The sequence below is a fragment of the Electrona antarctica genome (genome assembly GCF_951216825.1).
Source record: "Electrona antarctica genome assembly, chromosome: 24".
Taxonomy (NCBI): Eukaryota; Metazoa; Chordata; class Actinopteri; order Myctophiformes; family Myctophidae; genus Electrona; species Electrona antarctica.
This window is the reverse complement of record NC_136803.1, coordinates 25,908,201-25,926,154: the sequence shown is the minus strand read 5'-3', so window position 1 is coordinate 25,926,154 and position 17,954 is coordinate 25,908,201. Positions and strand designations below refer to the sequence as shown.

General features: G+C 43.5%; 1 protein-coding gene across 1 annotated transcript; it reads left to right on the top strand.

Annotated features, from left to right (window-relative positions):
* Positions 1–1,865: 1,865 nt before the first annotated feature.
* Positions 1,866–2,390, top strand: sdhc (succinate dehydrogenase complex, subunit C, integral membrane protein; the record flags this gene model as incomplete). The annotated part of the gene is made up of 1 exon (XM_079495893.1): positions 1,866–2,390. One exon carries the CDS (start codon positions 1,866–1,868, stop codon positions 2,388–2,390), a length of 525 nt encoding a protein of 174 aa, XP_079352019.1.
* Positions 2,391–17,954: the final 15,564 nt, after the last annotated feature.

Below are 17,954 nucleotides of genomic sequence, written 5' to 3'. Positions count from 1 at the left end.
TGGAAGGAAGGAAGTTCATATAGCCTACTGATATACATTTAACAGGGAACTTAACAGGGATATCGTTATGAATAAAGGCGCACAAGTGCCAAGCAGAGTGAGGGAGATTTACTCTGAAAACCATTTCCATTTCCCCCCAAAACAGGGAGGTGAAATCTTCCATTACTACTACATCGCCAGCTACATTAGAAGCGTTCGTATGCTAACCGAGATGTATGAAGTCAGAAATTAGGACATCGCCATTATGATCAATCCGCGCGGAGGCAGCATAGATTCAGAGAAAACGGGGAGGTTTGTCGGTGCCGAGCAAGGCATTGCCTAGCAACGGCCGCTGTCAAAACATGGATTTTAGTGATCACGTTTTATATATCGTTAAAAAGGAACTAAATACGAGCCCACGCGTCCTCAACCTCCTACAGGTGTAATTATGAACACGCCATCAGAAGTGTTCATACGCAAATCCCCAAATATGGTCGTATGAGGTGTCCAACCGAAAAACCTCAAACTCGAACCGAGGGAGTACGGACGGTAGCCAGTATGAAGGAGTTGGATCGGCGGTTCTCCAGAACCGCAGACAGATACATATTATGCCCCATAATATGGTCGGATCAGTGGTTGGGATCTCCATATATGGGCATAAAAGCGACACAGGCAGACAGATACAAAGATCTCCACATATCGACATAAAGACAGACTGACCTACAGACACAATGGCTACTCTGCCCATATACGGGCATATACTAATAACCTTCAGAAATCTCCATACTGTACACTGTACGGACTGACAGATACAGAGATCTCCATATATGGGCATGAAGGAGTCGGAAGCTTATGTTATTTATAATTTTCCTTGGAGATGTAAATATTGTACTTTTACTCCACTACAATTGAAAACTTGAGTTACTTTGTAGATTTTGATTATTATTACAAAACATGCAGTACTTTCGTTTGAACTGTACCCATTCTACAGAGTGTGAATAAGAATGTCAATCAATCAAACCACTTCAGCACTATATACAGTACATTTCGGCCATTTGAAAATAGCCAATCTGCTATTATATATTTGAAAACGTATGATACTTATGAGACATTATGCATAATGCGTCCGTACTTTAAGTATTTTGATACCAATACTTTGGTACCTTTACTCATGTAAATGTCTAATTCCAGGAATTTTACTTGTAACATATTGATACTTTCTACTTAGGTAAAACATTTGAGTACTTTTATGGAGTTATGGAGATGACTGACGTCACACAGTACCGACGTCATAGTCGGAACTGCGACTCTGAACTGCGATTCTGCACCAGTAACGTCTATTCCAGTTTTGTGTCGGTTATGCTTTTCGATAGGTCAGGGCGACTGTGGCTCAGGAGGTAGAGCAGGTCGTCCAATGATCCATGGGTCGGCAGTTCGAATCCCGGCTCCTCCTGTCTACATGTCGAAGTGTCCTTGGGCAAGACACTGAACCCCAATTTGCTCCCGATGTGCTGGTTGGTACCTTGCATGGCTTCCGCCGCAATCGGTGTGTGAATGGGTGAATGTAATGCACAATCTATGTAAGGCGCCATATAAATGCACCATTTACCAAAAATACGATTAGCTTACCGCCAACAACGGAACTAGCATAAAAATGCAAATTTTCCTGTGCAAATTGGCCTCGTCAGGCACGCTTTGTATCGGGTGTGTGACATCAGACCAGAGCTCTGAAGAAAGTCTATGTAAGGTAAAGAGAGTGACAGGACACGAACAGAGATACAAGTACAGTAAAGAGAACGCTGGGTCACCTTTACGCCGGCACTATGAACGCGACCACCAAACCGTCAAGAAACTAGAAACAGGCCTCTCGGCGGCACGTCTCGGACATGGCGCTGCTTTTGAGAACACTGACCCGGCGGCGGGGCGTCCGTCTCTCCGGTCCACCGTGCCGTGGCGTACCACACACACATTCAGCCCCGAGGGGAACCACCGCGCAGGAGGAGATGGACAAGTTCTGGGCCACGAACAAAGCTCTAAAAAGACCCATGTCTCCTCACCTCACCGTCTACAGGTGGTCCGTGCCCATGGCGATGTCCATCGCGCACAGGGTAACGGGCGTCGGAATGAGCGCGGCCATCTCGGCCTTTGCCGCGGCGGCCCTGGTGGCATCGCCGGGCGGTTGTTACCCGTACTACCTGGACCTGATCCACTCTCTCCCCGCGGGCCCCTATCTCATCGGCCTGGCCAAGTTCGGAATCGCCCTCCCTCTGTCCTACCACACCTACAACGGCGTCCGCCACCTGTGGTGGGACGCGACGGGCAAAGGCTTGAAGATGCCCCAGGTGTATCGTACGGGCTACGCCATCGTGGCTCTGTCCGTCGTTACTTCCTTCGCCGCCGCTTTGCTCTGAGCCCGAGACGAGGGGACTATAGGCGAAGGGGAAGAGGAGAGTCGAGGTGATGAAGAGGAGATCCAAGGATTATGGACAATTCGAGGGGGAAACACGTGCAGAAAGGACTATTTGAATAATAATAAAAATAAAAATAATAATAAAGTATAAAAATAATACAGTATAAAAATAATAATATAATTGTTTATACTGTATACGTTCTTCTCTGGCCTTAATGGTCCACAACTTTAACCCATTTTGGGCGGGAACCCCTTTTGGTGTTTTAAACATTGTTATAATTTAGCTATTGAAAAATAGCAGATCTACAAGCTCATAGCGCGCCACCGAGTGGCGCGCTACGAGCTTGTAGGTCTGCTATTTTTGAAAAATCGTGAAAATATATATTTCAGAAAACTGGAGGATTTAGAAGATTTTTCTTTTTAAATGTTGAGGGTTAATGCACTCTGCCGAGGGGGCCAACTTGCGCCTTGCACACAAGTAGGCCATACATGGCCAATAAGGGACCACCATTTTTACCCGGACATTTTAGTTATAGAGAGAAAGTATAATGTTTTAAGGCATAGGCCTACTTGTCTTATTAGCCATGCAGGGTTCATGCACTAGGCCTACTATAAAAACATACTCAACTGCTCCACCTGCTGGTTGATTTCGGAACTAATTTTCCAATATGTGCAAAAGGAAAAGAGCAGCTAAATGAAAAGGGACAAGACCACATTGGCACCCGACTGTACATACATACAGCCGATGACCAAATGTACCTTAGTTACGACGGAGTCCACCGACATGCGATTGACATACACAGCCGATTACAGTACTTGCCGCTCTGCTTGCGCAAGTAATACATTAATGAAGATTAAGTTAAACAATGAGAGTTATAATGCTAGACTTTTAATACTACAGTTACTTTTAATAATAATAGACTTAAAAGTCTATTATTGATACTACATGACGCTACATTATGAGATTGATGAGCGATGTGACCATAATTATACAGTGCTACAAAATGTTGCAGATTCATTATAGACATGGGCTTCATAGACAAAACAAAAAAATAAAAATAATAATATTTGCTGCCCAGTACAACTGGAAATTTGACAAAGATCCACCCAATTATTTTGAACGCTGAAAATAAGTTTCACTTATCTTTGGGCATTTATTGTTCCAAAATCCAAATAAAGATAACTTTAGTGGAGTCCAATAATTTCACTTTGAGAGGACAAAGAATAGGTAAAATAATTGGTTACTCAATCTCTAAGAGAAGTATCTGCAGTTAAGATGTGTCAGAGGATCAAAGAAATGCACCGTATTAAACTAAATGTTTCCCAAAGAGACAAGTTCAGACTGACAGACTGAGTTCTGAGGGCTAAGCACAATCTCTCTCCAACACAGACTGGCAAAAGCAGATGGAGACGGAGGGGTACGGTAGGTTACATAATGGACGATGGAGGGCACAGGGCACCGCTCAAACACCTAAACCAAATGGATAACATTTAGTTAAATGTCCAAAAAAAAGTTAAATGTCCAAAAGAAATCACACCCGTGTGAAGTGAGTGGTGCAACTCCGTGTGGGGGTTCCGGGGGGGGGTGTCCAGACCCACAGGAAGGCACCCAGGGTGCCGGCCCGGTTCCGGCGAGCCGCCCGTGTCCGAAACGTCCTCTACTGTACCCTCTACTGTACTGTACTGTATACTGTACTGTCACACCCGAAATCATCATATATACAGTTAATATGTGCGTGGGTGTGTTTGTGTGTGTTAGGTTGCGCACAGGTGGTGAAAACATGCTGTTTTCGTGCTCATACCTAGCCAGGCAGGCACACACCCACCCACCCAGCCAGCCAGCCAGCCACCCACACACACACATAGCTCCGTAAGGGAGTGGTTGCACCACTCAAAAACAGGTGAATACGAATGCGTCCAAAGGCTGAGGGGACCACGAAAGGCTGCGTATACTACAACCGAGTTTGTGCTGACTTTGTGGATGCTTATATGTGTGCATAAGTGCACGTGTACGTGTGCTTGGCGTGCACGAGCATGTGCGGTGCGTGTACTCGTATAACGAATGTCAGGAAGGGTAAATCTGTCAGCATCTATTATTCTGTAGGTCGAGGAAATCGAGGAAATCCCTGGGCCGGCGTACGCATGCAAGAGCTGCCCTCCACGAGAAGTGGTCAACTGCCATTATATATGTCTCTGCTGTCGGGAGGAAACCTCATAACTCCAAAATGAACATTTTTCAGGAAATTAAAAATATATACATTTTTCAGGAAATTAAGAAAACCTTATATGTTTTAAAACAAAGCAATACTGCCTCATCAAAGTTGGTGTTGTAACTTTATATATTGTCAATTACTTCCATGAGAGGGAGAGAAGTGGTGGAGTTAGTTGCTTTAGCAGACAGTTTGAGGGTCCAATGGAGTTAAGAGGTTTTGCCCAAAGCACTTTTTACTACTTTCCATTGGTTCAATATTTTCTAAACAACACACAGACGTAAAGGGTACGTGTTCAATAGCACTGATTTATGCCAAAAAAAATCAAAAAAAAGAAATGGAGTTATGAGGTTTCCTCCCGACAGCAACGATATGTGGTTTCAGCGACCACCAACATGATCATGATTCTCTGCCTTGTTTTGTCCCTATACCACACGTGACATGGTGCCGTGCAAACTGCAGAGGTACGGTAGAGATTCACATTATTCATATTCATTTAACTTGGATATATATATAGGTCGTTTTGATCCATTGTTATGCTCCAGGGTATATTAACATTCTGGATGGGAACCCCTTTTGGTGTTTTTTTAAGCCTTATGTTATACTTTAGCTGTTGAAAAATAGCTCGTAGCTTGTAGATCTGCCATTTCTTCGTGAAAAAAAAAAAATCGTGAAAATGTGCCTCAAATATTTGAATATACAGGTATATTCTTTCAGAGTGAACGTTTTGAACTCAAATCTTTGCTTCTGGGGGCGTCCCTCCTGGAACAACATATTTTCAGATGGGGGTCCGCAGCAAAATACAGATGATTCTGGGGGTCCTTGACACGATAAATGTTGAGCACCACTGACACAGAAACAGAGGTTTTTCAGAAGAATGTCTGGATTTAGAAGCCCTTTTATTTTTTTGAATCTGTATTTGCAATATGCCAAAGTACAAAAAGGGCCAACGGCAGACTAATTAATTTGATTCAGTCGATTAAGAATCTGTTTTGTCACTCAAACAATTATATATATATTTAAAAAAAAATAAACGTGCTTCTCGATGATTTGATGAATCGGAAAAAAGTCAAGAATAAGCGCTATAAGAAGTTAATCTACAGTTGCAGCCTTAACCCATTTTGACCTGATTCTACAAATGTCTTCTTCATCCTGACAGTTTTCTGAAAAACCCACGTTTCTATGTCAGTGGTTCTCAAACATTTTCATGTCAATGACACCCAAAAATATATGTAATTGGCCGCCGACCCCCATCTGAAAATATATTGTTCCAGGGACCTCCCAGTAGCAAAGATTTGAGTTAAAAACGTTCGCTCTGAAATAATATAATTATATTCAAAGAGTTGTGCCACATTTTCACGATATTTCAAAAATAGCAGACCTATACAAGCTTGTGGTGCGCTATGAGCTTGTAGATCTGCTATTTGGGTTCCCGCCCAAAATGGGTTAATCGCGGTCATCTTTCCGTCACAATAAGGGGCAAGCACAGTTCAGTTTAATTGTTCTGTTGAGAGGCGTCAGCGGTACAGAGGGAGGTCGTGCGTGTCATCACACACAGTGACGCACGCGGGGACATTCCTCTGGTATAAAACGGAGGGAAAAAAGACAATAATAGATTGTTAAATACATATCATTTGGCTGGCTGCGATCCACGACTTCAAGCAAAGGAGGGCAAACCATACCAGAGTGCATGGCATCGTTTGGCCTTTGATATACCAACGAGTTGGTCGAAAGCAGCACACATACGCACACACACCTCTTTCCATTTCCTCTGGAAAGCCCATCAAAGGTTGTTTGACTTTTTCAAAAAAAAAATCTAAGTACAGACTGAAAAAACGATAGCATTATTATTGTCCTGTTGTTTTCTCAGTGGAGGTGCAGAGGGCACACATGTCGCCCTCCCCCTCCCACACCCACACACACACTGTCCTGCCCCGTTCCCCTCCCCGAGTCCTCGCCCAGGAACCCAGGCGTGAACCCATCTCCAATGGAAAGTATGCACACGCTTCGTTGCGTGCGATATGGAAAGGAACGTCGTCGTCAACTGTCTGACGCTTAGAGAGCGGCCAAAGACACGAGCATCATCAGGACTGAATGTACTTTAAAAAACTGTCCATTGCCTGCCTGTCTGCAATGGTTTTAACCCATTTTGAGAGGGAACCCCTTTTGGTGTTACATACATTATGTTATAATTTAGCTATTGAAAAATAGCAGATCTACAAGCTCATAGCGCGGCACCGAGTGTCGCGCTATGAACTTGTAGGTCTGCTATTTTTGAAAAATCGTTAAAATGTGCCTCAAATCTTTCAGAAATTTGTCATGATTTAGATGACATTTTTTTTAATTTTGACGTCATGCCTGAATGGGTTAATGCGCGTTGATTTGATGTAGGCTACTTCAACGGGTTTTACTTACATTACACCCAATTACCCCCTCGTTTTGTGTGAGCGTACGTGCGTGCGTGCGTACAGTACATGCGCGTGGGTGTTTTAGGCAGACAGGACGCAGGCTGTTATTGACTGTTGTTCATGAGCCTGATGGAAAAAGACATCCAGCTGGTTGGAAGGTCAAGAGGTCAGTCAGTGAGGTCAAAGTTCACCATGCAGAGTCATGTCAAAGTCATAACACCACATAAAAGCTCAAACGTTTACATTTCTATGGAGTAAACAAAATATTATGAGAGCCGAATAAGAGCTGAATACAGTACATGTAATTGACCTTGACATGAAAAAGATTGAGCATCACTGATTAAGCAACCGGTTTTTCAGAAAACCGATTTAGAATTTGTAGAATCCGCCTCGGGTCTTAATGGGTTAACCATTTAAAGCCTCTAGACTTAATAAAGTGGACCCGAACTGGTTTTGTACGTGGAATGCTTTTCCCATCTTCAACAAATCTCTTGCCCCAAAATAGCGAATCTTCAAGCTCTCAACGCCTCACATTGCGAGATGTCATGAGCTTGTAGATCTGTCATTTTTGTAGGGGCGCTAGCCCCTCCTATATACAGCTTTTGTCCCCACAAAATGTCCGCAACACAAACATTAAATGCCATTGACAACGAAGGGAAAACGTCATCTTCTCCCCACATATTGTCTCATATTTTCCATCAACAATGAAAGGAGAAATTAGGTCAAATGTATGACGTAAATGTGTGGCAACAGGCATTCTGATTGGCCAGTACGAGCTGATGCATGATGATGTACGATGATAAGAGCGCCCCTCACTTCACATGGGTGTGATTTTTTGCTGATGTTCCCTCAGAATATGGATACTGGGGGTTCAAAAGTGTTAAGAAGACAAATGGTGCAATACAAACGCTTTTTTTCCGCCGCATTGGCTTATTTTTCTCTCAACATGAAAAATCCAATAACAAATTCACTGTATACTGACTGAGCACCCTCCAACCCATGCATACATACAGTCCTGTTTATATGAGTGGGAAACTTTTCCAGTCTTCCTCCAACCTGTGCCTGCAGGGGTGTGTGTGTGTGTGCGTGCGTGCGTGCGTGCGTGCGTGCGTGCGTGCGTGCGTGCGTGCGTGCGCGCGTGCGTGCGTGCGTGCATGCTTCGATCATGTAATTGTGTGTTGTTTCAGGGGATAGAACCACAGGGTGTGCCATGTTTGATGTCTGATTGATCTTAAACGCCTGCTTACCCTCCCTGCATCTTAACATTGACCGGCTGAATGTGTGTGTGTGTGTGTGTGTGTGTGTGTGTGTGTGTGTGTCTTGTCAGCATCCCTAAAGCTGGTAATAGGAGTCGTCAATATGCCTGCATGTATGCGTGTTCATGTATGTGTGGCGCGCTATAGGAACATATGTGCCTGCATGTGTTGTGTGCGTGTGATGATTGTGTCTGCCATGTTTGCTTAAAGCTGATAATAAGAGGGTTGCAATATGTCCGTGTGTGTGTGTGTGTGTGTGTCTGCGTGCGCCGTGCGTGCACAGTGACCTGGGGGAACACTGCAGGAACACATGCCTCCTGTTCATGTCCAAAAAGGTCCTTGTGAAGGACAATTTAATCAATCGTTTGTTAGTTCCCTGTAGTAGTGGCGCTTAGCTGTTGCTTTCATGTATACTAGTAGGCCTACCACGAAGGTTGCCAATGTAAGGATAACGCTATCAAGACATAATCTTTGATAATTAATACTCCATGAGTTATGGAATATTAACACTCCGATTGCCCAGGGTTTTTTAATCCATTAAATCAGGGGTGCCCAGACTTTTTTGACTTAAGAGCTACTTTAAAAATGACCAGCTCAACAAGATCTACCCACAAAGAAGTATGATCTCATTGCTGAAAATAGTAAAAACAAATGTACCTGAGGGGGCGAAATGGAAATAGTTTTTGTATGTCTAACTTTGTAATGCTACCGTTTTTTTCAAATTATATATTTTTTTAATTTAAATTATATATGTTTTATAGGGGCATGTGATCATGTGAGCCTTTGTGATCTACTGGTAGATCGTGATCTACCTTTTGGGCACCCCTGCATTAAATCATAGCGACCAATCGATTTATAGCAGCGGAGCAATTTTACAGACGGACCGGATGTTATCCCGGATGTGGATGTAGCAGCTAAATGTAGCCAAAAACACTCTAGAGACGATCGACAACAACGGGAGGTATAAGATTAATTCTACCGCGGCTAGCGACTGGACAGCGGGGGGTTGGCGTCTAACACATGTTTTTTTCTTAGAATCGGACGGGATGATTTAGATCGCGAGTTATTAACGTTTTAAGATTTTCGTTCTCGTCGGCTAAACAGGGGGGGGGGGGGGGGGACATTTTCGATGACGTCCCACAACATTGAGGATTGCGCAACAGGCGCTCCTACAGCCTCCTAGGCTGTGGAGCGATGCGATCGGTTTTCATATCAATAAACTTCGTCTTTTGGACATTAGCCAAACCGAGCCAAACTACAAGCTTGCGAGATTTGGTGTAGACTGTAGACAGGAAAAAGCAGTGCAGACAACTCCAAGTGGAATAGTAAGAGAGTGGCGACACGCTTTGATCTCGCCGCAAAGCGGGTGCCTATATGGGCTATAGTTCCAAACATTGGAACTATCCCATTGAGATAGAATGAGCACTTCCGCATTCCATTAATTGTTACAATGGGAGTCAACGCTAGTGTCGCCACTCTCTTGCTAGATTACTCTAAGGCTGAGCTCACACCTTTCATGCAATTCTGTGCTCGTTGGATGCTCGTTGGATGCATGTTGTGTTGTGTCATGGCCGCCCAATGTATTGCCAATGGAGGTCACATGGTTTGACTCAACATTGTGTTGGGTGAGGGGGAGGGGCACATTCGCTGCGCCCCTCCCCCTCACACAACACAATGTTGGGTCAAACCATGTGACCTCCATTGGCAATACATTGGGCGGCCATGACACTACCCAACGAGCATCCAACGAGCACGAGAATTGCATGAAAGGTGTGAGCTCAGCCTAAGGCTGAGCTCACACCTTTCATGCAATTCTCTGCTCGTTGGATGCTCGTTGGATGCTCGTTGGGTAGTGTCATGGCCGCCCAATGTATTACCAATGGGAGTCACGTGCTTTGACCCAACATTGTGTTGTATGAGGGGGAGGGGGGGCAGTCAACACACAGCCAACCATATATCTATGCATACAACAGCTTGTAGGCGCAACATCCACCCAACGTCCACCCAACACAGAGGGTGGGGTTAACCACCAACCAATAGGAGAGAAGGGCTGTTTTGTATCCCAATGGGCGGAGTTTAGTTGTAGTCTCCTGAGCCCCGCAGAAAAGTCCGACTGGAGAGTGACAGAGCTTTTGAGAAATGATGATGTCACCGCTTATTAGCGCATATCATTTTTACTATAATTAGGTGAGAAATGCAGCTTGTGCCTGCATGGAAACTACACAGATATCTATCCAAGTGTTCATGTTTATATATCACTGTTAACAACTTTAAAACGTATTATGTTGCATCAACTGCAGTGAGCAAAGGCTCTGCTCTGCTGCATCCAATAATAAATATATCAGCCTACTAGTCCAGTGCGGACTATTTCATTTGCATTGGTGCCGAGTGCTAAGCACAACCGATTGTTTTAATTCAAAGTGGTATATATTCTGTGAAATGTTTATCGTCATTCCGTGTATCTACAAGCTCCAAGTGTTGCGTCCACATGCAGCGCGTTCCAAGCAGAGGTCCTCAAGTATATGTAAAACGGTCACCAGAGATTTCGACCCAGGACGATTCGACCCGGACCATTCGACCCGCTCTCGACCCGCTTGGACCTGACTTTTCGACCCGGACCGCGAGAGAGAGAGACAGAGAGAGACATAGAGAGAGAGAGAGAGACAGAGACATAATAATAATAATATGTACATTGATTTACCAAACAATTATTGTGTTGGTGTTTTTATTTACCAAACAATTACAAAGCTAATGGAGGCTAATTATAACTATTTTTGATAACTTGTTTTTCTATGACTGAAATAGTGCACATTCAATCAGACTCAGCCTTTTTGTAATATACATTTTATTTCAATTGTTTTTGTATATACTACTATTTTTGACTTGAAATTGTTTTACACTGCCCTGTTTTGTCAAATAAAATAACAGTTACGTTAATTCATTTCACCTCTTTTGTGTGAGGACTGCGGATGAAAATTAGCATCTTTGCTAATCCCGGTGTATTTACGTTCATGTGACGTTCATTAATATGCTCTGTCCTGTCTAAATAAACAAATAAAGTAAAGTAAAGTAAAGATAATTCGACCCGGTAAAAACGGGTCGAACGGACTCGAATTTGCGGTTGGGCGAGTTGTCCTGGGTCGAAATCTCTGGTGACCTGTAAAACACTGCCAGTCCTCAGCGCAATGGCCCGTTGCGCAAAAAAGTTGAGATTTTACTTGTGTGATATTCAGATAATCTTCAACCGATTGTTATAATTCGAAGTGGTATATATTCTGTGAAGTTTATATTTTCATTGGGTGTACAAGTCATGTTTTTAATATGCCTTTATCAAATGATATAGAGATGGGTAGTGCCCAAGTCCTGTTAGCCATGCAGCCTATATGATCTGTGGTGCAGGCCTATACACTCTCTCAATTAGGGATTTTCCCAGAGGTTAATTTCACTGATGTGTACAACCTTTATTCAAATAGTTTAATTTGTATTGGAGTGCGAAGCTTGAACAATAGGTTCATTGCGGACCGCTACGGATAAACTGTGGATATTAACCTACCAATAAGCACCCAGGCCAAATGCCATTGCGCAGTAGCCTACACCAACAAGTCTATGCGTGGTGTGTGCATAGCCGCATGTGAAACTATATCGTGCTGTATTTTGCTCTCCATTTCATGGTCATGGTCATGCGAGGAGAGAGAGAGAGAGAGAGAGGGTGCAGAGAGAGAGAGAGGTGTGAATGGAATCGCATCGTGCGTATATGGCACATCTCTCATGTTTAGGTAATTAAGGGCGCACCATTGAATGCATGTCACTGTGCCTACATGCTGACAATGTGCGCGCGTGAACTTGTATTAGCCAGCCTACACATTATAACGTGACATTTATTATACAGCTCGAAAATATAGCCACTCTACAAGCTCACAACTTGTTACTTCTATAGGTCTGACTCTGCTATTAATTTATGTGCAGGACTTGCCAAGTCGCCAGAGCAATGGTAAAGTGTCTATCATTTTTAAATTGAGAAAAGTCGAGAGTCGGGATTTTGCACATAGTGTGACATGCTGACAGACAATGAAAGAAACATGTTCCACTTCCACTCACAATTTAGGTGGCTTTTAAAATGCGGTACTTATTCCTTCATTAAAAAATATGATTGGCACCTCATAAGTGTAAATATAAAAGCAAGTATAATATAGCCTACAATTGAAACCTGCTACTGCAGTGATTTTATCCTGTGTTCAATGCGTTTCTGCGTTTGGGTGTGGACATGATGATGATGATGAAATGACGCACGGCTGTCTCCAGTCATTTCAACAATCAGTACCAGATTTAAAGGCACTGATTCTGTGTGTTGGCTTGTTCAGAAGAGGATGACGTCTTTCGAAGAAAGTTTGATTCATTTAGCAAGCCAGTGCCCCATTCTGTATGTAAAAAGCCATCCGTTTTATTATGACAGTGTACAACTACACATATCGCCGTATTGGTCACCAAAAACTACACGCAGATAAACGTGGGTCTGTTGTTTTCCGCATTCCGCTCTAGCGCACCGCCCACTTCCCGCAAAACCTTGTGGGAAATGGATGCATCTAGGGAGGGACGGCCATGACACTACCCAACGAGCATCCAACGAGCATCCAACGAGCAGAGAATTGCATGAAAGGTGTGAGCTCAGCCTAAGGCTGAGCTCACACCTTTCATGCAATTCTCTGTGCTCGTTGGGTGTTGTGTCATGGCCGCCCAGCGGCCCAATGCATTTCCAATGGAGGTCACATGGTTTGACCCAACATTGTGTTGTGTGAGGGGGAGGGGCGCAGTCATCCGCCCCTCCCCCTCACACAACACAATGTTGGGTCAAACCATGTGACCTCCATTGGAAATGCATTGGGCCGCTGGGCGGCCATGACACAACACCCAACGAGCACAGAGAATTGCATGAAAGGTGTGAGCTCAGCCTAAGACAACTCAGGTCCACTTTGTAAGTAGTGGTTTAAGTGGTTACAAGTTACAACCTGTGTTATAGTAAATGTATACGAGTTGTTTCAACTTGTAAGATGTGTGTCATTGATGATTATTGAGTCTCAAAAATAAGGAACAAAGTGTGTCCCTTATCAATTCAATAAGGGACACGTCTCTTAGTTTCCAAATTAGGGATGATTTCTTATTCCAATGGATGGTTGGCAACCCTATACATACTAGCAGTGGTGGAAAAAGTACTCAATTGTTTTACTTAAGTAAAAGTACCAATACTGCAATTTAGAACTACTTCGTTACAAGTAAAAGTACGGAATTAAAAATGTACTTGAGTAAAAGTACAAAAGTATCGGCATCAAAATGTACTTAAAGTACTGAAAGTAAAAGTATTCATATTGCAGAATGTCCCATTTCACAAGTTCAAAATGTGTAGATCTACAAGCAACGCGACGCATTGAGAGCTTGTAGCTATTTTCAAATGGCCGAAATGTATAGGGTTAAAGTGGTTAATGTATTCTAATCAAAATTAAAATCGCCAAAGTAACTAGTAACTAAAGTTTTCAAATAATTGTAGTGGAGTAAAAGTACAAATTTTGTCTCCGAGATGTAGTGGGGTAGAAGTAAACGTACTGGAAATTGGAAATACTCAAGTAAAGTACAAATACCTCAAAATTGTACTTAAGTACAGTACTTAAGTAAAAGTACTTCCACCACTGCATACTAGCATCACTAATTCTCATGTAGAAATGCTAGTAATTCTAAATGGTTTCAAGTAAGGCTATACTATACAACTATTACCAGTGGCGGCTGGCAGGGATTTTGGGTGGGGGGGCTATAAGACATCCATTATGGGGTGCATACTAGCGGGGGGAGGAGGGGCGCCCCCATGACGATTATTAAAAAAAATCGTCTCTGACTACAGGCCTATACTTTGTTACAGCAAGTGCTCCACAACAACATAAGTGTGTGCCCACAACTGAACACAGCCCTCTATAGGCCTATCTCACAGCATTTCCCCGCCCCCCTTTTACGCCCCCTTTTGTTGATAGTGGTGTTATTTTGTTTGCGGTCCATAGGCTTCCATGTTAAAAGAGGTATTTTCACAAGCCACAAACTACCGTTTTGTAAAGGTAAGGTTTATTCTACTTATTTGAGTTGTTATACCATTGTGTTTTCTTCATATTATTATCGGTCTTTGACATTTTAACATTAGGAAATGTACTTAGATTCTCCAGAGAAAAAAAGTGGTAATGCCTAATGTTAAATGACACCACTATCTACCGGAAGTGGGCGTGGAAAGGGGGCTGTGAGATAGGCCTATTGGCTCTGGGGCTGAGAGATTTTAGCCCCAATGGCAAGTAAACCAAGCAGGCGCGTCTTGTCAGCTGTCAATCATTCAACGCAATGAAAGCCAATGGAAGCCTTTTGGGCTGTAACAAATCAGCCCATTTTGACCTGTTTTGTGTTTTTCTTGTAACCATTTGATGCTGTTGCTGCTTTAGATTATACCAGAATATAAAAGTATCTATTCTAAAACATTTTAATCTTTACTCCATAAGATAGGGAGGGCTGAGCCCCACTTGCCCATTGATACTATGCTATTATTAAACATCTGTAAGCTAGCAGCCACATCTTTCTCCTTGCTTAACCTCTGTGCACCCCCCTCCCTCCAATGTGCGCGCGCACACACACACACACACACACACACACACACACACACACACACACACACACACACACACACACACACACACACACACACACACACACACACACACGCACACACGCGCACACGCACGCACACAGATGTCTGAATGCCAAAGACATTGATAACTGATGCCAATGTGCACAGACACACACACACACACACACACACACACACACACACACACGCGCACACGCACACGCACGTGTGCACACGCACGTACATACACACACCACAATTTTGTATACCCCAAACCTCCAAGATCATCGCGGCGCTTTTCCATGGCATCTAGTCTCATCCAAAGTGACCTACAATAAATTAGCACGTGGGGAATTCCACTGTCTTGCCCAAGGACACTTTGTGTGAGGACACACAGTTTGCACTGGGGATTGAACCTGTGACCTTACCTTTCCCATTACGGGACGGTCACTCTAAGCACCCGTAAGCGCACCCCCCCCCCCCCCCCTCCCCCCACTAGATTTCATCAGCTTGCCCCCGAAAATAAACCCCCCTAAAACGAGAGGAAACTTACACCGAAGGACCCGAATGGAAACAAGACCGCAAGGTCTTTCTTCGGTGCTGTCCTTTTGGACCAATGCTGTGCTTGACTGTACCCTGTACTGTTTGCATCTAATTGTCTAATAAAATTATCAATCAATCAATCAAAACACCTTGAAGGAAGTATATAGCCTACCGTAACGTAGAACTTATAACACTATATCGCTTTTGATTTCATTTAACTTTTAATGAAAACACATTTCATTAAACAACGAAACAATGATAATTCCCTAGAATTATCCTTGGTCTTTGGACGAGATGATATCACTTACTAATGCATGCATACTATTTCACGCATGCACGCGCACATGCACACACACACACACACACACACACACACACACACACACACACACACACACACACACACACACACACACACACACACACACACACACACACACACACACACACACACACACACACACAGTGATGTGTAATGAAGATGACCTGATCTGTGAAAGACATGAGTTGATGTTGACAGTCATTACCTCCACTTAAAACAACTGATACTCAACACATAATAAACATGGACAGCAGTCCACCTCTGTTCGTATAGTCTTAAAACACAATCTCACGCACACATGCATGCACGCTCTCACACACACACACACACACACACACACACACACACACACACACACACACACACACACACACACAAGCGTGCGTGCGCACGCACACACACAGGAATCTACTATGAGATTATAGGTATAATAAATTGAGAGCTCAGTGAAACACTGGAAGATTAACAAGAACAGATTTAAAAGATTAGACAGAGCAGAAGAAAGAGAGAGAGAGAGAGAGAGAGAGAGAGAGAGAGAGAGAGAGAGAGAGAGAGAGAGAGAGGGGGGGGGATGGGGGGGGACAGAGATGCAGAGTGAGAGTGAAAGCAAGGAAGAGAGATTTAGAGCTAGAGAGAGAACTGAAGAAACAAGGAAAAGAGAGAGAGAGAGAGAGAGAGGGAGAGAGAGAGAGAGAGAGAGAGACAGATGGGGAAGCGCGGAGATAAAGAGAGACATGTGTAGCACTTGTAAGGACATGGATTTAGTGTCTTAATACACTTCCATGTCTCCCAAGGGAACCAAACGGATTAGATATGGTCATTTCATCACACCGGATGACGGAGGGGAAAGATTAGGGAAATAAAGGACTCATGGGTGGAGAGAGCTGGGAGGGTGGATGGACAGACAGACAGACAGACAGACAGACAGACAGACAGACAGACAGACAGACAGACAGACAGACAGACAGACAGACAGACAGACAGACAGACAGACAGACAGACAGACAGACAGATAGATAGATAGATAGATAGATAGATAGATAGATAGAATTATTTCTACACAAATATTGTGTAGAAATGTCCCATCGGACAAAATATTATCGGAGAGGCCAATATCATATGAATTTGGGGGTCCTTGACAAGAAAACCTTTTACTGGTCGACAGCAGTGGTTCAAGGACCCCCAAATTGACACTCATTATAGCCCACGGACCCCCGTTTGAAAATACATGCCAAGACCCCCCCATGGGAGAAGATATTTTTACGGCTCTATAGCTCAACCCGTTTCATTTCAAGGACCCCCAGTTTCACATGCATTAGTCTATATATACACGGACCCCCATTTAAACGCATTTCTATCGGGGACCCCCAATTGATCAAAGTTTAATTTAACTCTGTGTACAAATGGAACCAGTTACCGGTTCCATTTGTACACTCTCTGAGTTCCAGACCCAGGTTAATTTGGTTCCAAACCATATCATTTAGCTGGGGGACCCCCTGGAACTCCCTCAAGGACCCCCCCGGACCCCACTTTGGGAACCACTGGTCTACAGTGTATAGAGCTCACATGGACAACATAAGAGGATTTGCAAACGTCTCACCGTGTGTCCTCAACTGTCCGGGCAGTGGTAAATACGTGCACTTTGTGTTGACTCTCAGTTTCCCCGCAGGGCCAAAAACCCAATCATTTAATACCTACATCATTAAGGCCTCCCACAGGGTACGCTGTGGCTGAGCACGCTATACGCTGACTGGGCACGGTTGCCACGCGGACATACATTTTTTCACATGTTTTAACCGTGCTGAGAACTATCCTATATGGTGCAGAAAAAGGGCTAATTGCGAACGCTGTGAGCACTAACTATGAGACCTATAGCAGAACATGTCTGTGTCTGTCTGTCTGTCTGTCTGTCTGTCTGTCTGTCTGTCTGTCTGTCTGTCTGTCTGTGTCTGTGTGTCACGCTGTAACACCACCCGCCCACCACCAGAGGGCGGGTTAAAATAACCTAAAATAAAAACGTAAAGAAAAAAAAACACACGCACACTAAACAAAATAACTTAAAAAAAAAACTTAACTTAAAAAAACTTTAAAAAACCACTAAAAAAATAAAATTAAGAGAACTTAAAAAAACCTTTAAAAAGTACGTAATTTATTCTAATTGTTGTTATTGCAAT